Source organism: Phodopus roborovskii, unplaced genomic scaffold (genome assembly GCF_943737965.1).
Source record: "Phodopus roborovskii unplaced genomic scaffold, PHOROB, whole genome shotgun sequence".
Lineage (NCBI taxonomy): Eukaryota > Metazoa > Chordata > Mammalia > Rodentia > Cricetidae > Phodopus > Phodopus roborovskii.
This window is the reverse complement of record NW_026126517.1, coordinates 1,676,462-1,697,721: the sequence shown is the minus strand read 5'-3', so window position 1 is coordinate 1,697,721 and position 21,260 is coordinate 1,676,462. Positions and strand designations below refer to the sequence as shown.

The 21,260-nt window shown below is 50.3% G+C and overlaps 2 protein-coding genes across 2 annotated transcripts in view; one reads left to right on the top strand and one right to left on the bottom strand.

The window, feature by feature from the left end:
- Positions 1-21,260, bottom strand: part of Prkcsh (protein kinase C substrate 80K-H) — a 283,668-nt gene that overhangs the window by 219,040 nt on the left and 43,368 nt on the right. The gene's annotated exons all lie outside the window — the stretch shown is intronic.
- Positions 574-18,018, top strand: Znf653 (zinc finger protein 653). Its single transcript, XM_051196855.1, has 9 exons — positions 574-901; positions 3,755-3,798; positions 5,871-6,086; positions 15,126-15,734; positions 15,860-16,037; positions 16,141-16,252; positions 17,017-17,131; positions 17,408-17,507; positions 17,606-18,018. Exons 1-9 carry the CDS (start codon positions 615-617, stop codon positions 17,781-17,783), a joined length of 1,839 nt encoding a protein of 612 aa, XP_051052812.1. The 5' UTR covers positions 574-614; the 3' UTR covers positions 17,784-18,018.

Below are 21,260 nucleotides of genomic sequence, written 5' to 3'. Positions count from 1 at the left end.
AGGGTGTGTGCAGGTCAAAAGACTACTTGTTGGAGTCGGTTCTGTCTTTCCACCTTTTGAGTCTGCAAATGGAACTCAGATTGTCAGGTTTGGAAGCCTTTACCTGTAGAGCCATCTTGCTGGCCTTTAAAAAATTCTTTAATATTTTTAAAAGATTTAATTATTATGTATACAATGTTTTGCCTGCATGCATTCCTGCACACCAGAAGAGGGCACCTGATCTCATTTTAGATAGTTGTGAGCCACTGTGTGGATACTGGGAATTGAACTCAGGACCTCTGGAAGAGAAGCCAGTGTTCTTAACCTGAGTCATCTCTTCAGCCCTAAAAAAGTTTTTTAAGATAGTGTTATGTCGCCGACATTGCTCTACAATTCAAGAGACAGCCGAAGATAACCATGAGTTCCGGGATCCTACTATCTCCACTTCCCAAGTAGCAGTTTAACTGGAGTGTACCTCCCTGGGCCGCGCATGCGCAGCCTCGGCTAGCTGTGTCCTGTTTGGCGCCGCGGGCAGTGAAGAACCTGTAAAAAATATCCCGACGGCGCAGGCTAGGCGCGCCACTTCCGGTCGGGGCTCCTAACAACGGGGGAGGCCGGTAACCAGGGTGGGGGGGATGGCGGAACGGGCTCCAGAGCCCGGGGCGGAGGCGGGCGCAGGAGAGGAGGCGGCGGCAGAAGAGGGCGCGGCGGGCCGGAAGGCGCGGGGCCGGCCGCGGCTCACAGAGTCGGACCGGGCCCGGAGGCGGCTCGAGTCCCGGAAGAAGTACGACGTGCGGCGCGTGTACCTGGGCGAGGCGCACGGCCCCTGGGTGGACCTGAGGCGGCGCAGCGGCTGGAGCGACGCCAAACTCGCCGCCTACCTCATTTCGCTGGAGCGCGGCCAGCGTAGCGGTCGCCACGGGTGAGGGGGCGCGGGCCACGGGAAAGGGAGGGATGGAGGGAGAGGCGGGGAGAGCGCGGCCCCCGCCCCCGGACCTCGAGGCCCCGCCCCAGGGCCACCAAACTGGCCTAGGTCTCAGGCTCAGGCCGCCCAGACCCCTCACGCGCCGCCTCCGGCCTGCTGACTGTCCAATGCAAGCCTTGCCCCGCCCCTCTACCCGCCTCCAAGAGCTCTGACTGGCCCATCCTGAAGACCAGCCCCTCCCCAATGGCCTCGGTTGGGGCGTCTGACAGTTGTGAGTGCTAAGGCACTCTAGTTTTTTGCGTGTACCTTGTCTGCATGTATGTATACCACGTGCATGCCTATTGCCTGCGGAAGTCAGAAAAGGGTGTCAGATCCCTTGGAACTGTAGTTTGGGATGGTTGTGAACCACCATGTGGGCGCTGGGAACCAAGTCCGGTCCTCTGCAAGTGCAGAAAGGTGTGGTAACTACTACTCAGCCAGCTGTTTCATCTCCCTTGCCTGGGATTACCTATAAAGTCAGCAGGAAGGGGGAAGGAATCTCCACCCAGCCTGCCCCTTCTCTACTTGAGGACTCTGGTTCTCCGTTATGCCAGTTAACTAGGCGCTTCTTTTTTGTCGGACTTTCCCAGGGCAGAATTGCTCCCCAAGAGCCACCGGGCTTAGGGGTGGTTAAATTATTTATTAGTTGGTTGGTTTTACTAGACAGGGTTTCTCTATGTAGTTCTGGCTGTCCTGCAACTTGCTCTGTAGACCAGACTGGACTGGAACTCCAGGATCTGCCCATCCTGTGTGCTGGGACTAAAGACATGCATCAGGCTTACCATGAGGGCTCTTTTAAGACATTTATTTATTTATTTATTATTTCTTTTTAAATTTTATTTAGGTGTGTGTGTGTGTGTGATGTGTGCAGGCCCACAGGGGTAGATGAAAGAACAGTCATGTGTAGTTCTCACCTACCATATGTGTTCTAGGGATCATAAATGTTTCACTACACTGTAGTTGTTCATATGTTGGTAAATTGTTATGTGCTGCTTGCCCATACTTAGAAGCCCCCCCCCCAATATTTGAGACCCAAGCATGTTTGTCTCAGTGTCCTCCAACACTCTTTGTCTAGGGCAGGGTGGCCCTCTAGCTCAGTGACAGGAAGAGAAGAAAAGTGCACAACAGCCCTAGAGTAAAAACCCTAGGTGGGTGCTTCCAGCAGAGGCTACCACTGCTTGTCCTGTAATGCGAGGACACCTGCAGTGAAAAAGAGGCTGCAGTGGAGCCATGGAGAGAAAGCTCAACCTGAACCTCCAGCCTCAGCTGCCCCAGTCAACTATAGCATGTTGTGAACACCTGGTTTGATATTAACTATTCGGTCTGCACAGACAGTTCCAGCTTGTCAGGGATATGTCATAATACCCTGTCTCTCAAGTAAAAATACAAAATAAAAACTCAGAGCTTAGAAGGGTTAGACTCTCAGTGGGGAGTCACAGTGCATCTTTGTTTGCATTCATTTGTCTGATTCTGGGTGCTGGAGAGGTGGCTCAGTGGTAAAGAACACTTGTTGCTCTTACAGAGGACCTGGGTTTGGTTCCAAGTACCCACACTGTGGTTTACAACCATCTGTAACTCCAGTTCCAAGGAATTCAGTACCCTCTTCTTGACCTCCATGGGCAGCAGACATAAATGCAGGCAAAAACTTATGCACATGAAATAACAAAATCATTTTTAAAAAGCATAGTGGCACATGCCTTTAATTCCAGCACTTTGGAGGCAGATACAGATGGAGTTTCTCTGAGCTGGAGGCCAGCCTGGTGCACATACTGAGTTCCAGGACAGCCAGGGCCACATCTCAAAAGGGAAAACAAAACAAAAAACTGCTTTGATTGTGTGGGGTAGTAATCAGCCAGAAGCAAGGGGTATATGACTAAGTGCTTGATGGTGGAGTTCCTAATACGTGAAAACCCCAGCATTTCCGGTACACACACATAAACACTAGTTGACATGTGGCTCCATTACCTCTCTTATCATGCATGAAGCTCTAGATCATTGTGTGTTTGTAATTACAGCTTTTCAGAGGAAGGCATTTGCTCCCAAGCCTAATGACCTTAGTTGATCCCCAGGACACATGTGGTAGGAGAAAACTGACCCCTGCAAGTTATCCTCTGTTCTCCATACACAAGCACTATGGCACACTCCCTGCCTCTATAAATAAGTGTATCACAGATTACTTTAAAAATCAGACTCCTACATTGAGCATGAGGAGTAAGGGTAGGCACTGGGAAGTCAGGAGAGAGGAACTTGCAGCTCTCTTGAGTGCTGGGATTGTAGTGTGAGCTACCACAGAGGGTTTATTTGGTTCAGGGAAAGGAACCCTGGGCTTTGTGCTTGATAAGCAATTGCTCCAATATTTTCTTCCTACTATTTTTTTTTTATTTTTCTTTTTGAAGCAGGGTTTCCCTATATAACCTAAGCTGGCCTTGATAGTTCAGACTGGCCTCAAATTCATGAGCCTCCCACATCTGCCTTCTGAGTGCTGAGAGACAGGTGTGCACCTACCACTTCTGAGCAACATTGACAGTTGATGGTTGGTAGAGTTTGTGGATACAGTGGCTGACTCTGAATACACAGCATGTGCCCCACAGGGTAGGAATCAGGGAGCCAGCTTAGCATTCCTTCCACTCCTCCATGCCCCATCTGCCTGAGCACTAATGTTCTCAGTTACCCAAACCAAGGAAAGGGAACAGGACAGCATAAGTTCAGATTCTATCCCAGAGCAGTTGAACTGCTGTCATTTTCTACCAGGCCAGGACTTGGCCCAATCCTTGGCCCCAAATTCACCCTCACCACCTCTCTGTGTTGCAGGAAGCCTTGGGAGCAAGTCCCCAAAAAGCCAAAGCGGAAGAAAAGTAAGTGGAGCTGCAGCATGGGGGGTGGGGGAGCCCATGCAGAACACAGCGTAGAGCAGGCCCGGCGCCTTCCCTGGCCCTTTGCTGCACGGTTGGAAGGTAGGAGAGCCAGTCCCTACCCCGAGTGTAGAGGCAGAGTGTATTATGTGCCGGATGGTTAGGTGTAAACAGGCCCCACCCAGCATGACCTCAGTGCCTTGCCAAATTTTAGGTCATGAGTCTCCACCTTGCCCAGCTGGGTGGTCCAAAAGAGAACCACCTGGTGGCAGTCAGTCCTGCTCTGACTCTTTTGATACAAGGGTCTCAGTGTAACTCAAGTTAACCTCAAACTCATCTTGTAACAGAGGATGGCCTGCAAATGCTATGCTGTGACAGTGGTGTGCCACAAATACAGTTCATGTGCTGCTAGTGGTGGCACCCACAGCATTGTGCATGCTGAGTAGGTGCTGTACAACTGAGCTATGTCCCCAGCTTCCCATTAGACATTCTTTACATTTATTTATTGTTTTTATTTCTGTATGTGCACGCCTGTGTCTGCACATCACAGGTGTGAAGTCAGAATGACCTGTGGGAGTTGTTTCTGAGTGTATAACTCAGGTGGGTCAAGCTTGGTAGCAAGCAACTTACCACTGAACTATCTTAATGACCCACTTTTTTTTCCCTGGCAAGTTTTACTATGTAACCCAGGCTAGCCTCCAAGTCACCCTGTCTCATGGCACTACAGGCATGCCTAATCATTCCTATTCACAGCTTTGGCACGAGTTCTTAGAGGCAGAGACAAGTGAACTGTCTTTATTGTGCAATCCCAGGGTTAGGGAGCAGCTATCAGTGATGTGGTTCTCCAGGGATGGAGACCCTGGGCACCCTGGGTACACTCCCTCAGCTCAAATGCCTCTTTGGGCCCCCACTCCCTTCCAGCCCTCCAGGTGGAGAACAGCCCACCCCCATCATACTATGATAGACCCAGCCTTCCTCTGGGCCCTTGCCTTAGTGGCCCCTTTGCTCCCTCCTACCTCTGTGGCAGTCGCCAAAGGTGGAACCCTGGTTCTCCTGTAGCCACTCACTTAGAGCTGCCCAGCCAGAGTGTGACAAAGCCAAGATCTGAATGCTGTTTGGCTCTGCCATTCCTACCATCCAACACCCTCACCATGTCTGGTGAGTTCTTACCCTAGCCAGCCCTGAGGAAGCAAAACTGACTGTTTCTGCCTGTGTAAGACTACCACTTTAGTGGGGAAAACAGAAAAGAGGCATCTCAGCAGATAGCCACAGGTAGTCTTTGTGCTGTTACAAACAAACCAAAGTTGGTTAGAATGGCTCTGGAGGGCTTCTGAGAGGGTGAGTACATGGGGAGATCTCTGAATGAAGGCACCGAGCAAGGCTGTTATCTGGAGGTATCTGGAGGACCAGGGTAATCCTAGCTAGCTCATTTGAAGGACAGCTAGGAGGCCATGTGGCTGAAGAGAGTGAAGAGAAGAGGATGGAAGGGAGGCCATGGGACCTGACAATAATGTGTGGCCTTGCTAGCCACCTTGGCACTCTATCCCCTTTTGAGGTGAGGTGGTAGCCAGTGGATTTTGAGCTAAGAGGGGACATGTCCTGCTCTCCTGGCACCCCTTTGTGGCTGTAGATGGCAGTGTGATGGCACCAGCGAGACCTCCCAGAGCTGTGTGGGTCTAGCCCAGAGCAGCCAGATACGGTGGTACACATCTTTAATTCCAAAAGAAACAGCAAAAAGCTGTGCAATAGTGTACACCTTTAATCCCAGGACTGGGGAGGCAGAAGCAGGCAGATCTCTCAGAGTTCAAAGCTATCTCAAAAAAGAAACAGCTAACATCTATTTTACCTCTACCATGTACCAGTTTCCATTATCTGTATGATTTCATTCAGCCAAAGACAGTACCTGGCAGTCTCTGGGTCTTAGTTGTCTCTATGTTGTGTCATCTCTCCAAGCCTCAGTTTCTTCTTCTGCTAAGTGGGAGTGGGATTCAAGAGGCTGTTCTAGACTGTGGGGACTGTTGCCCCAGTGGGAATTGAGCACTGTCCTCAAGTCCACCTGGACCATGTGTCCACAGGGCGGAGACGCAATGTGAACTGCCTGAAGAACGTGGTGATCTGGTATGAAGACCATAAACACCGATGCCCATATGAGCCACACCTGGCTGAGCTTGACCCTACCTTCGGCCTTTACACAACAGCCGTGTGGCAGTGTGAAGCTGGCCACCGCTACTTCCAGGACCTGCACTCTCCGCTCAAACCCCTCAGTGACTCAGAGCCCGACAGTGACAAAGGTGAGTCTGCAGGGCAAGGGCATGGGGACTAGCAGGCAGGCATGGGGCCTCTGCTCTGCAGGCTCCCTGGGTACACCAGCCCAGGCCGTCCTCAGCCTCAGGGAGCCGGCCCTCAGAGCCCAATCAGCCTGGCCTGGCCTGGCCTGGCCAAGTCCCTGCCAAGCTGACAGAGTGCTGCCCCGAGTGCTAACAACCTTTTCGAATCCTCCAGCTTTCTCAGCGCTCTTTCACGTCCCGCCCTTCTTCTCACTCCCCTCTGCTCTCTCCAGCTGGGCTACTGGTTTTGGTTTTGGTTTAAATATTTTGTTTTCTTTTGATTTTGGTTAGCCTGGAACTTGCTGGCTTTGAACTCACACTAATCTGCCTGCCTCTGACTCCTGAGTGCTGGAATTAACGTATGTACCACCACACTCAGTCCTGTTTTATTTTCTTAAGTCAGGGTCTTTTTGAAAACATTTTTTGTATTTCAAATTTTTTTTTTATTTTACATACTACATACCAACCCCAGTTCCCCCTCCCTCCCTTTCTCCTGCCCCTCCCCCACCTCCCTCCTGTCCCAATCCCCATCCATTCCTCAGAACTGGTAAGGCTTCCCTTGGGGAATCAAGTCATAGTCTTTCTGTGTAGCCCAGGCTGGTCTTGACTTTAGGGCAACCCTTCTACCTCAGCATACCAAGTACTGGGATTACAGGTGTGTCCTCAAAACCTAATCTTTTACTAGTTTATTTTAGACAGGTGTTCTACCATGTGGCCATGCCCTTAGCCCCTCACTGGAAGGTCATAGGCACCTGCTCTTCCACTGAGCCACACATCCTCAGTCCCCACTCCCTTTTTTAAGCCCTTAGATTTTTTTCTACTTTTTGTTTTATGTGTATTGTTTTGCTTGCATATGTCTGTGCATCACAGTGCCTTTGGAGGCCAGAAGTGGTGTTGTATTCTCTGGGACTGGAGTTGCCTGTGTTTGGCAGCTGCCATGTGGTTGCTGGCCATTGAACCCTGCCCCTCTAGAAGAACTCTTAACCTCTGAGCCATCTTTCGAGCCCCTTTCAGCTCACTTTTTAGCTTTGAGATAAGGTCTCACTAAGTTACCCAAGCTGACTTTGACCTTCCTGTAGCTCAAGTAAACCTTGGATTTGAACTCGATATCCTCCTGTCTCAGCATCCTGAATAGCTAGGATTACAGGCCTGGGCCATACCCAAGCTTCTTTCCTGTCTTTGATCTTCTGTTTCCCACTGCCATCCCTGCCCCTGGGTCTGCCACATTTTCTGTCCCCTCCCTCTCTCCTATCCCATGCAAGTCACACTGGGCTAGCTGCCCACTGAGGCTGAGAGGACTCACAGGAAGGCCCAAGTACATCCTGGTGTAGGCAGTGAGGATGCCACATGCTTCCTCAGGACTTGGCATAACTGACAAGGCCTATAGGGCCAGTTGCCAAGTGCTGTGGCAGGCCTGAGGGTGGGGCAGTCATTAGGGCTAAGTCAGTGCTGGCAGGCATCACCAAGCAGGTGGCATCCCAGCTGGCTGAAGGGAAGCTGAGATGAGAAGTATTCCTGGTGGCCCCCACACCCATGGCTACCCTGCTGGGCCTTGGCCAGTTTCCAGAGGGCAGGTGTCTTCGTTAGGGTTTTATTGCTGTGAAGAGACTCCGTGACCACGGCAACTCATGTAAAGGAAAACATTTAACTGGGGTGGCTTACAGTTCAGAGGTTTAGTCCGTTATCATCATGGTGAGTCATGGTGGATCAGACAGACATGCTGCTGGAGAAGAAGCTAAGAGTTCTACATCTTGAAGGTAACGGTAAATGAACTGAGACTGTACATGGCTTAAGAATACATGAGACCTCAAAGCCCACCCCACGTTGACACACTTCCCCCTACAAGGCTTTCCTACTCCAACAAAGCCACACCTCCTAATAATGCCACTCCCTATGAGATTATAGGAGTCAATCACAGTCAAACCAGCAGAGCAGATGTCCTGTGCTTTTTGATTAGCACCCTGTCCTCCTCAGTTTGTCACTTCTCCCTCAGTGTGCTCCACGGGAGGTCCTACCCTGGGCCATCTGACTCCTCCCTATATCCCAGGAGGATTGAGACTAGTCTATCTGGTACTTTCTTAGTCTGTGATGGTGTCATCCCAGCCCAACACTGACCTCCATAATTGGGCTTTTGGGAATGAGCCCTGTGATTCATTAGCCATGTCTGCCCAGGAAGTGGCTTTGCACCTATCCTGGCCTCTTCCCCCAAGCACCTCTCCCTACCCTGGCCCTTGCCTGGGGTGGTCTTGAATCAGTCTAAGAACCTTCTGCTGGAGCTGTGAAGTCCAGACATTGACAGACGTTCATTTTCATGTTTGGTATTTAGGCTGGAACCCAGAGCCTTACAGGTGATAGGCAAGCATTAATGCCAATAGGTCTCAAATAGTGATCTTTCTGCTTCAGTCTTCTGAGTAGCTGGGGTCATGGACTGGTGCCCCGGCCTGGTGTGATTACATATCCCTCAGGGAGTTGCTGGGGGCTGAGATGTTGTAGGTGGCAGGAAGGCCTGTGGCCCCTGAATCAGGATGGATGTCTTCATGCCTGTGTGAGTCAACTTTCTGTCACTATAGTGAATGCCCAGAAGAACCCACTTAGACAAAGAAGGCTTATCTAGGAGGTTTGGCACTGTGGAGACCTGATGGTTAGGGTTAGCAACAATGGGAGTGCCTGCAGGGAAAAGCCATGCATCACAGCCTCTGCCAGAGAAAGCCAGAGCAGGCTGTACTCACACTTGCCTCAGGCTCAGCCTGCCTTTTAAAGGCTCTACCCCCTTCTGATGCTGCCATTTTAGAAACCATATCTTTAAGACAAGAGCCCTTGGGGAACGCTTAGCCAAGCTATAACCATACCCCAAGGGCCACTAAGAAGCTAAAAACAAAACAACAGAACTTCATCTGCCCTTTAGGCCTGTTTTCTTAGTAAATAGCCCCAGTGTCAGTTCAGCTGGCACCAGAGTGATTCTGAGGCCCAGAATGGTGTTGTGAAGGCAGACCATGCACACAGCTATAAGCAGGTACCAGTTCAGGCTCTGGAACCATAGAACTAATGGTCCCAGATGGCATGTTCCATCACTCGTGGTTCCCATTCTTAGTGTGTGGAGTTTAGTAGCAAATACCTGACTGAGATATCCGGCTTTGGCTTACTGGTGGCTTTCTGGGAGTGGGTGGAATGCTGTTCCCAGGGGCCTCCTCTGTGTGTGCACATGTGTGAGCAGGTGCTCAAGGAGGCTAGAGGCCTTTGATCCCCTGGAGCTAAAGTTACAGGTGGTAAGATTCCTGATGTGGGTGTTGGGGCTGAACGTCTGCAATAACAGTTCTTGCTTTTAACTGCTGAGCCATCTCTTTGGCCCCTTTGTGGTATTTCTGTTCTAGAGCAGAAGCAGACAATAAACAAAACAGGCAGATACATCATCAAATATTCTGGAAAGGGGGGTATTTGAGACAGGCGATCAGGGTACCTCTCTGGGAAAGTTGATAAGCTGACACACCCTTAACTCACTTCCTGTCTTGTACCTGAGGACTCAGGTTCTTTTTGTCCTGTGACTCTAGCCTTCTAGGCTGCCTAGATGGATGGTAGGGTCAGAGAGGTTGAACATTGGCCTAAGGAAAACCATATCTGCTTCTCTGCTGGCTGGAAGCAGAGTTGGGACATATCTTTCTGTTGCAGGGCATAGGAGATGCAGACTAGGCAGGGATGTGTACATAGGAGAAAGAGCTGGCCTGTCTCTTTTGCATGAAGTGGTGAGCAGGTTCTTAGGAGCTGTGGACCAAGCTGTCTCTGTTACAGAGATGCTGAGGCCATGACCAGCATCTGTAAAGACTGAGGACAGGCAGTTGAGCTATGGGTGGATGGGTTTTGGATGCAGTCCCAACAGGTTTTGCTGACAGATTGGAAGTGGGTGTGAGAGAAAGTCAAGGATAGCTCCAGGACATTGGCTTGAGCCACAGGAAGGACAGAACTGCCATCCTGTGAGACAGGGCCACCTGTGAGCAGCACAGGCTCTGCTGGAATAAAAAATCTAGTTGGGAGGATCCCAGTGTCACTGAATGGATTCTGAGATGGGGTGCAGCAGATGGTGTGGTACCAAGAACGTGGGTCTCAACAGAGGCTCAGCTCCCTGTGAATGCAGTCACCAGGCTACTGGTGTTTTATGGTGTCATGAAAGTAGATACAGTTCAGGGGCTAGGGAGGTGGCTGAGTTGGTAAAGTGCTATGCAAGCATGAGAACATGAGTTCAATTCCAAGCACATACATCAAAAAGTCATGTGTCATGGCCTGCTCTGTAATCCCAGTGGTAGGGACATCTGACAGGATCTCCCCTGAGCTCACTGACCAATTAGTCTAGCCAAATGGTGAATTCCAAATTGAAGGAGAGACTTGGTCTTCAAAAATAAAGTAGGACCAGACATGATGGCACACATCTTTAATTCTAGCACCTGAGAGTCAAAGGCAGGTGGATCTCTGTAAGTTCAAGGCCAGCCTGGTCTACATAGTAAGTTCTGTACCAGCCAGGGCTACATACTGAGACTTTTTGTTGTTTTTGTTTTGTTTTGTTTTGTTTTTTGAGGCAGGGTTTCTCTGTATTGTTTTGGAGCCTGTCCTGGAACTCACTCTGTAGACCAGGCTGGCCTCGATCTCACAAAGATCTGCCTGCCTCTGCCTCCCGAGTACTGGGATTAAAGGCGTGTACCACCAATGCCTAGCCATACTGAGACTCTTGATTTAGAAAATAAAGTAAAAATAAATGAACAAGATAGGTAGAGAGTGATTGAGGAAGGTACCCAAAATTGGCTTCTGATCTCCACGTACACATGTGCGCACATATGCAGACACAAACAGATATATACACACACATGTAAACTAGAACCTCCTTGTCCACTGGTTCCATACTCAATGCTTCTGTCTGCATACAATAAACCAATGGAATACAGGGTCAAGGTCACATGTAATATTTCATTCCTCATACAATATAGTATGGGCCTCTTTGGTTTTTTCCTTTCTGATTTCTTGAAATGCATATCCTTGTTTCCTTCTGTTTTGTTTATTTGCATCTGGAACAATATAGTATAGAAAAAATAGTTTGTATATGTCAGGTGTTATAAATGATTTAAGACAAATGGAAGGGTGTGTATAGGTTCTGTGAAGGTTTATTTTATTTGTTTAATTTTTATAACATTTATTTGTTGGGAGGACTGTGTGTGGCATGACACCAATGTGGATGTCAGTGAACATTAGAGGACAACTTAATGGAGGTTGTGCTCACCCTTCCACCATGGGGTCCTGGGGATCAAACTCAGATCTTCAGTCCTGGTGGCAAGTGATTTTACTCACTAAGCAATCTTGTTGGCCCCTGCTTATTTTCTTGAGACAGGTTCTTAAGTATCCTAGACTGACCTTGAACTCACAATATAAACAAGGACAACCTTGAACTTCTGATAGTCTAGCCTCACCATGACTCAACTGCTGGAATCCCCTGTTTGTGCAGCACTGGGGATGGGAACTGTGTATGTGCTAATCAAGCACTCTGCCACCTGAGCTACATCTACAATAAATACTACATTAAAAATTATGTAAGGTAGGCATGGTGATGCACACTTTTAATCTCCATACTTGGGAGGCACATAGAGGAGGGTCTCTGCAGGATCAAGGCCAGCCTGGTCTATAGAGTGGCTACTTAGGAAAAACCCTGTCTAAACACAAAATAGTATGAGTAAGAGTGTTTGCCTGCATGCATCTGTGCACCACATGAGTGTCTGGTATCTGTAAAGGCTAGAAGAAGGCCTCAGATCTATAGGCAGTTGTACAGTGCACTTAGGTCCTCTCCACAAGCAACAAGTGTCCTTAGCCACTGAGCAATCTCTGCAGCCTACACATACTACATTTCATAGATGGGATTTGAGCTTCTGAGAATTTCTATGTAAGCTTGGAGTTCTAGAACCAATCCCCTTCTAAAATCCTTAGAATTTCCTTAATAGAAGAGGTTTGTTGTTGTTGTTGTTGTTTGTAAACTAGTCAAACAGTGAGTTGTTTATTGATTTTTTTTACTTAGTGTGTATATGTGTATGCATGCTCCAGAAGAGGGTATTAGATCTAGTTCTGTTGAGAGCTCCCTGGGAATGGAACTTGTATCCTCTGGAAGAGTAGCAAGTGCTCTTTTAACCTTAAGCTGGGCCATCTCTGCACCCCTGATATCAGTGGTTCTTGTAATGCATATGGAGCCACTTTAACACGGAGCTCTTTGAAATGCCCCTGGATCTATGCTAGATATGTGATTCTGGGTCCCACATGCATATAGCTGCTGGATGGGGACTAGTCATCTACAAGACCAAACACAGGACCAGAGAAATGTAAGCCTAACGCCACCCTTCAGGGAGGGGCTGAAACATTTAGTCATGAGAGCTCTTCTGAGGCTGGGGAGATGGCTCAACCAATAAATGCTTGCTATATAAGCGTGCGGACATGAGTTTGGGTCCCCAGCACCCACAGAAAAGCTGAGTGCCAGCCAGTAAGATAACTTAGCAGGTAAAAGGGGCTTGTTGCCAAGCTGGATGATCTGAGTTCTATCCTCAGGACCTAAATGGTAGAGGGAAAGAGCCAACTCCAGCAAGTAATCCTCTGGCCTCCACACATGGACACCACGATGCCCCTGCCTTCAAATAAGTAAATGTGAGAAATACAAAATAATAAGGGAGAGATATCGAAGAAGACAGCAGATGTCCACATCCACCTCTGGCCTCCACACATGTACACACAAGGCTCTTGAGCAGTGAGCAGACAGCTATTGATGGAGAAGTGCAGAAGTTGGAATCTGTCACCAGGGACTAGGTGCTATGACTCCAGTGTTAACCCTCTTCTGACCATTGATCATGAGCAGACCAGAGGGAGAACTTTCTAGAGTTCCTTGAGTCATCCCAGAAAGTCATGGCACCTAAGGCACCTGAGAGTGGCACCATGGGATTTCCCAACTGATACCTAGACAGACAGACACACAGGGTGGTCAGGACTTCCCACACGCATCAGAAGTAGAAAGTCTTGTGACAGAGCCTTTGACTTAATGGATTAGAAGCTTACTCCAGGTATATTGTTTCTGAATCGTATGGAATTAATTGAAATGACAGCATTTGTTAGGAATATAACTAGTGAGAAAATCAGAGAGTGCTGATGCTAGGTGTGGTGGTGCATGCTTTTAATCCTAGCACTCAGGAGGCAGAGGCAGGTGGATCTCTGTGAGTTTGAGGCCAGTCTGGTCTACATATACATATGTATCCCCAGTAAGGGATACATAGTGAGACCCTATCTCAAAACAATAAAAACAAGCCAGAGAGGCCAGGGAAGAGCAATGTGAGAGCCTCAAAAAAAAGACTAGTGATTGAGTACAGTCAGGCAAGCCGGGTACAGGGACCCAGAAGGGACCCCTGGCTTTGGACCTGAAAGTCACAGGTCCTAGTTCCTGTTGACACATAGATTCCAGCTGCTGCTATTGCCACCACTACTAACTAACTAACTGCACCACCCCCAGATGTGTACATGTTTTCACATGGATGGGAGTGGAGGCCATTCAGAAATGTCATCCCCCTCCTTGAGACAGGCTTTCTCACCAGCCTAGAGCTCACCAATTAGACAGAGTCTGATCAGTAAACCCCAGGGACCCTTGTATCTCTGCCTCACCAGAGCCAGGGGGTACAAATGTGCACCACTAAGCCTGACCTGACACTTTAGAATTGTTTTCCTTGTTATTAGTGTGAGTGTGTATGTAGTATGTGTGTGTGATGTCTGTGGCTGGTTGGGGAGGGGAGCATGCAGCCACAGATTACATGTGGAGGTCAGAAGACAACTTTGTAGAGCTGACTTTCTCTTTCCACCTCTGTAATGTATTAGTTAATATTCTGTTGCTGCCATAAAACACCATGACCAAAAAAGAATTCATTCTGGCTTATGATTCCAGAGATGTAAAAGTCCATCTGGTGGAAAGGCATGACAGCTGAGCAGGGAGCTAAGTTTCTATACCCAATTACAAACACAAGCAGAGAAAGCAAACTGAAAACAAACGAGGCTGTGTAACCTCAGATCCTGCCCCCAGTACTTCCTTCAGCAAGGCTACACTACTTAAACGTCCCCAAACACTGCCACCAACTGGAGACCAAGTGTTCAGATGGGAACATTTACCTTTCACATCACCACACGTGGGTTCCAGGAACCAAACTCAGGTAGCTAGGCTTGCTTGGCAAGTACCTTAACCACCAAACCATCTCACCAGTGCACACAAGAAATTTAAAGGTTTATTTTTATTTTATGTGCATGAGTGTTTACCCTGCATGTATATAAATACACTACATGTGTGCTGTACTCATGAAAGCCAGAAGAGGGTGTCAGATCCCCTTCAACTGGTTTTACTGTTAGTATTTAGGCATTTGTACTAGCCTGGCCTTTGGGTTCTGACAGGATATGCCCTCAGCTACTTCCACTAAGAGCACCATCTGTGCACATTCACTGTTTCCTTTTTAAAGGGCCCTGCCCACCTCCCATCCCCCTCTTTCTCTCCCTCTGTCTATGTCTGCCCCCACCCCTCCCCTCACCCCATCTCTGTCTCTGTCTGTCTCTCTCTGCCTCTCATTTCTCTCCTGCTGCTCCTGTCCCCAGAGGCCAGTCTCCCCCTCTCCCTTTCCCCTTTTTATGATCCTTTTCCTTTAATAGTAATAATAATAATAATAATAAACCTCTCCTCTTGAACTCCATGGAATGATGTCTTTCTCTCTTGCGTCACTTTTTAAAATGACAACAGTTACAGATTGGATTGAGGCACCTCACAGGTGCTGGGAACTGAACTCTGGTCCTCTCTAAGAGTACTAACTACTCTTAAGCACTGGACCATCTTTCTAGCTCCAGCACATGGTATTTACATGGGTTCTGGGGATGGAACTCAGGTCCTTGTACTTGTAGAACAAACACTTTAGTCTGAGCCATCTCCCCAGCTAATAACTGTCCCCTTTCCTCTCTCTGCAGCGGGCAATGGCCTGGTGGCTGGCAGCTCTGACTCATCCAGCTCTAGCTCCAGCTCTGACTCGGATGAGCCTCCTGAGGCCCAACCAGCCAAAGCCCCAGCTACTGCTGCAGTCACCCCCACCAGCCCTGCATGCAGCAGTGGGCTTATCACTCAGGAAGGAGTTCACATCCCCTTTGATGTTCACCACGTGGAGAGCCTGGCTGAGCAGGGCACCCCTCTGTGCCAAAATCCTGCAGGCAGTGGGCCGGAGGCTCTGGAGACGGTGGTGTGTGTGCCAGTGCCCATGCAAATGGGCACTGGCCCCGGCACCCTCTTTGAGAACATGCCCCAGGAGGCACTGGGTGAAGTGGTGGCCAGCTGCCCAGTGTCAGGCATGGTGCCTGGCTCCCAGGTGATCATCATTGCTGGTCCTGGCTATGACACCCTCACAGCCGAGGGCATCCACCTCAATGTGGCTGCTGGCAGTGGCACTCCCAGCAGTGGCCTGGGTGAGGAGGTACCCTGTGCCATGATGGAAGGTGTGGCAGCCTATACACAGACGGAGCCTGAGGGCACCCAGCACAGCACCATGGACACCACCTCCATAGCCAGCATTGAGACCAAGGAAGGTCTGGAAGTGCCACTGTGGCCTCTGGCAGGGGTTGGGAGGGATGGCAGAGGGGAAGGAGTAGCCCTCAAAGTGAGCTCTTTGACAGCCTTATCCCCACAAACAACATCCCATGTCACCCTGTAGAGAAGGAGGACCTGTATATGCTCAAGGAGGAGAAAGAGGATTCAGTGGCCCCAGAGCTGACAGAGCTGGCAGCCACCATGCCAGAGAATGCAGAGGCAGAAGCAGACATGGATGGAGAAGAATTGGACAGCAGTGACATGTCAGCTATCATCTACGAGATTCCCAAGGAGCCTGAGAAGTGGGTGCTAGGATGGGTGGGTAGGACCAAGGGTAAGGAAGAGCTGAGGCTTGTAGCCCACTGGGGACTAGCACCTTAATGCCACAGGCTCTTTCCTCTCCAGGAGACGGCGGAGCAAGCGGTCACGGGTGATGGATGCTGATGGCCTGCTGGAGATGTTCCACTGTCCCTACGAGGGCTGCAGCCAGGTGTATGTGGCTCTCAGCAGCTTCCAGGTGAGGGTACCCTCAGGCAGGCCTGTTAGGTCTAGCTGGTCTGGGCCATGTGGCTGCATGGCAGATTCTACTGGTTGTCAGTGGTACAGGGCCTGCATCCATGAGCCCATTTCATCCCAGCCGGCCTTGCTGAACATCTGGCTTCCTCGCCCCCCCCTCTCTGTCTGTCTGTCTTTCTCTGCAGACACCACAGACACAGCCACCTGGTCTGACCAGCACCCTAGACCACTCTCTTGGTCTTCCACAGGAAGACCACCCAAGTCCCAGGGGCCAGCCATGCAGATCCTTACCCAACTAGAACTCTTGTACTTTGTCTTCTGTAGTGTGGATGATGTACCCCAGGGGCAGACAAGGGTCTCCTCATCTCTCCTCATAGAACACGGCATCAGCAGATGAATTTGCTGAGCATGTAATAAGCACCCAGGCTATTCTCATGGTTAAAGAATTAGATAACAGGAAACAAAAATGAGTCAAGTCCCCCAGGGCAGTACAGCACCTGAGAGGCATCAGCCAAACATTGTGTCTCTGAAGCCTCAGTTTCCTCTTGTGTGTGTTGGGCTAACAGCAGGAGCCTACCAAGGTTAACTGGAACCCAGAGTTGGGGTGCCCCTGGGGTGCTCCTGTCCAAGCTGGATACTGGAGTACCTCTTCCTCTTTCCAGACTAGGCTGACTATGGCTAATGCCCTGGCTACCTGCATGTCTTCCCACTTTATGAATGCCCAGGTAGGCCCATGGTACCCACTTCTGCCCCTCTTACCTCTAGAACCATGTCAACCTGGTGCACCGAAAAGGGAAGACCAAAGTGTGCCCTCACCCTGGCTGTGGCAAGAAGTTTTATTTATCCAACCACCTGCGGCGCCACATGATCATCCACTCAGGTCAGGCCCTGCCCGCTGGCGCACATATGTAAATCCCAGCGCCCAGGAGGCCTGGGCTGCACATGAAACCCCACATCCTCACCTGTACCTGGTAATGGTTTCCATATGCAGTTCCCCAAGTCCAAACATGGGTCACATGTTGTGTCAGGAACCGCAGCCCTTTTCTTACCTGACGTGACTCCAGCAGACAAAGTTCTCAGGGTTGTGGGGTGGGGGGACCTTGCTCCTCGAAGCCACCTCTACTGGGCAGTGTCCTGAGGCTGCTGCCACCCCCAGGCGTCCGAGAGTTCACTTGTGAGACCTGCGGCAAGTCTTTCAAGAGGAAGAACCATCTGGAGGTGCACCGGCGCACACATACAGGAGAGACACCCCTGCAGTAAGTGTTGGGGTCCTCGGAAGGGAGGGGTCCTGAGTGGGTTGCCGGGGAGTCTTAGCCCTCGGTGACCGACCCTGGGCTGTCCTCCCACCCCACAGATGCGAGATTTGTGGGTACCAGTGCCGGCAGCGCGCATCGCTTAACTGGCACATGAAGAAGCACACAGCAGAGGTGCAGTACAACTTTACATGCGAGCGCTGCGGAAAGCGCTTTGAGAAACTGGACAGCGTCAAGTTTCACACGCTCAAAAGCCACCCGGACCACAAGCCCACCTGACCTGCCCATGCCCACCGACCTAGCCTCTATTTATTTGTACTCTTGGACATCGTGCCCAAGATAGCCACTGGGGCTGCCCCAACCGCAGGCCGGAAGGAGGGTTCCCCGCTCCCCCCCCCCCCCCGGGCAGGTGCCCTACCCTGCCCCATCACATCCCACCCATGGAGCTGGCACCTGGGACTGCACTGCTCTACTGTGTCAAGAGCACAGAATGAGATTAAAGTGAAAAAGGAAATGCCCTTCCCCTAGGCCTGAATAATTGTGGAGGCTTGGCACCCCTTTGTAACCAATTAACCTGCTCCCATCCTGATCAAGGCTGGGTTGAGGGTGGATTGAGGGACACAGGGACCTTTCCTGTTAGCCTCTGCGCCCACAGGGTGGATGTAGGGGACCACAATCCCGATGCTCACACCTCTCATGTCCCAGAATATTGATTCCTGGCCCAGAGGACTGTGGGATTAGCTAAACTGTTGTAGAGCACACATTTGGGAACACCCAAATAAGACATCTACACTGGAGACAAGCACTGGGCAGAGAATGAAGTGATGAGTTGGGTTTGGAGGGGGGGGGGTGTCCTGAGAGTGTGACTTTGCTCTTGTGCCAGAGTGTCAAAGAGAATCGATCCCATTATGGGAGGATGGCTAGGTGTGTTCCTGGAACAGGATCTGGCCTCATAGCGTTCAGGGAGATTCGTAAGGAAGGAGGCGCCACCACCAGGTGGTGCGAGAGCTATGTGGACCCGGGGTGGTTGCCATGTGACCCGAGGAAGCACAGCAAGCGAGCTCCGGCACATGCCCCTGGGAGTCCTGTGGCACCACACGCAGATTGGTCCTGATGGGGTGGCAACAAGACTCAATCCTCATTTGGGACTCGGGGCTACATAAGCGTGGTGCGGAATTGCGGGGCTGGTCTAAGCGCTCCAAGAGCTCATTCTATTCGAGCAATAGGAGCAGGCGGTTTCCATGGGAACTGCTGTGGGGCCTTTGCCCCGGAAAGTAGTCTAGCCGCAGACACTAACTCCCAACCGAAGGGAACGCGGGGACAGGGCGGGGGTGGGGGGGCAACGTTTGGGGTAGGGTTAGGGGGTCCTGCACCGGCAGCCGAGTTGCTCCACAAACCCCAGAGGAACTAATGGGGAACCTGCTCTGCCACCGCCCCTTCTGTGTGGGTCACTCTGATTGGCCCGCCCTCTCTAGCGCGGCAGCACCTTCGGCGTGTGCTCTCCCATTGGCTCAATCTCCAGGGCATCTTGCAATTGGGCCTTTTGAGAGTCATTTCTGATTGGTTAAATCAGGCTGATTCGCACTTTTGACAAGCCGGATCGTGAAGGGGCGTACAAGAATAGGGCCGCGGAGACGGTATAGGCGTCTGTCCCCCGAGACTGGCCACCCACATGGTGGAAGAAGAGACCTGAATCCTGAAAATCATTCTCTGACCTACACACATGCACCGTGACACATACAAATAAACAAAGAAAAAAAAAGTTTTGTTTTGTTTAAACAAAGGATGAGGTTGGGTTAGAGGATCTGGGCTGCGGCCAGCCAGCAGTGCTTTTCCACCTTGTCAGACCGCTGTCTGTGGTGCTGAAGCCTTGCTCGAGCCACCACCTTGTCCCAGGAAATGTAGTAAACATTAAAGTAGTAATGCTCCAACTTCTTAAAAAGAGGCGTGCTTCCACAGGACCACCAATAACACTCCCAGAAAGCCAGTCATTAGCCAGTAAGCCTGCCAAGGCGTGCTTGCCCAAGTTTGGAGACCTTATCTATGGTCTCTCAGGCTGTATGACTCTAATGGTGAACCATCGTCTAGAACCCTTAGCACAAACTTCTTCACCTGCTTCAGCATGTCGTCTCCCTTCCAGGAAGGGTGCCAGTGCCCACATTCTGAACCCTAGAGTACTTGGTGCACTCAAACCCCACAAGGTCTAGTTTCCTTCCACAGATGATATAGTAAGACCACCCTAACTTTTTAATCACTTCTACTACCTTCCTTCCTTCTTCTTATTTTTTTTCCTGTTGCTGCTCTTGTTTGGGTTTTGTTGTTCATTTTGAGAGGAGGTCTCTGTAGCTCAGGCTGGCCTGGAATTCACTATATAGCTGATGATGACCTTGAACTTATGACCCTTTACCTCAGCATCTCAGGTGTTGGGATTCCAGGCTTTCAGCATCATGCCAAGTTTACAGGGTGTGAAGGCTGGACCCCAGGTTTCATGCATGCTAGTAACTGAACCATATATCCTGTCCAACCCATTTAAAAAAAAGTTATTATCACTATTAGTGTGTGTGTGTGTGTGTGTGTGTGGTAAGAGGACAACTTTGTGGAGTTGGCCTTCTCCTTCCACCTTTAAGCATAGTGGCATTGACTTTAATCCCAGCACTTGGGAGAAGCAGATGGATCTCTGAGTTCAAGGTCACCCTGATCTATCAATCGAATTCCAGGATAGCCAAGACTAAACAGAAAAATACTGCCTCGAAAAAAAAAAACAACAACAACAAAGACATCATATTTCCAGGCATGCCCGGCAAGATTCTTTTTCCTGCTGAGCAATCTGTCCTTTGTTCTGTTTTATTTTATTTTATTTTATTTTTGAGAAAGGTTTTCATGTAGCCCAGGCTGGCCTTGAACTCCTGATCCCCCAGACTCACCACCGCCCAAAGATGGCCTTACAAGCATATGCCATTCTGCCTACCTTCTATTTTTTTTTTTTATTTCTGCTTCCTTGTCTTTTTCTTCGTTTTTTAAAAAAGACAAGATCTTCCTAAGTATTACACAAAGCCTGGAGCTAGCTATGTGACCCAGGGCAGCTTAGAGTCTTGTGTAGCCCATGCTATCCTGAAACTACCAGCGATCCTCCTGGCTCACTATACCTCGTATTATTTCTAATATCACCACAGGTCATGTGGAGATAAAAATCTATTCACCTTGGATCTAGCACATGGGTCTGGGTCTTTGTCCTTTTCCAGACTTCTGGTTGTGTTTGGGGCTGGGTTACCCCTTCAGAGTTAGGAGCTGGGCCAAAAGGGGGGAACCCAGTTCGTCGGCAAACTAAAGGAGTACTCAAGACCGGTGTCAAGACAGGACTCAGGGATCACAAACACCAGGGAGCCAAAATGTGAGGCCTCAGCAAATGCATGCCTAGTCTGGTCGGCTGGCACTCGCTTCCACCTGCCGCACCGTCGGGAGCCGGGAGGAGGCGGGGACCCGCCGTCCCAGCCAATGAGCGACGCTGGCGCTGGCAGCTGCCGCTATAAAGGGCTGGGGGCGGCGGCGGTGCGACCCAGAGCGCGGAGCGCGCAGCGCGGGCTGGAGGGTGGGAGGGAGGGCGGGCGAGAGGCAGAGAGAGGAGAGTACCCAACACTCGGCACCGGACAGGCCGGACCGAGGGCCCACCGCAGAAGGCAAAGCTGCCAAGATTTTAAACAGAGAAGGGCGACCTCTCCGGGCTTCGCGGGGCCGCGCACTGGGCGTCCTCCACCG

Excerpts from the sequence above, each read along its gene's own strand:
- Znf653 (XM_051196855.1), top strand. The coding sequence starts at position 615 with ATGGCGGAACGGGCTCCAGAGCCCGGGGCGGAGGCGGGCGCAGGAGAG. Across the intron at positions 6,087-15,125 it reads AGAGCCCGACAGTGACAAAG|CGGGCAATGGCCTGGTGGCT; the intron begins GTGAGTCTGCAG and ends CTCTCTCTGCAG. Across the intron at positions 17,508-17,605 it reads ACAGGAGAGACACCCCTGCA|ATGCGAGATTTGTGGGTACC; the intron begins GTAAGTGTTGGG and ends CCCACCCCACAG.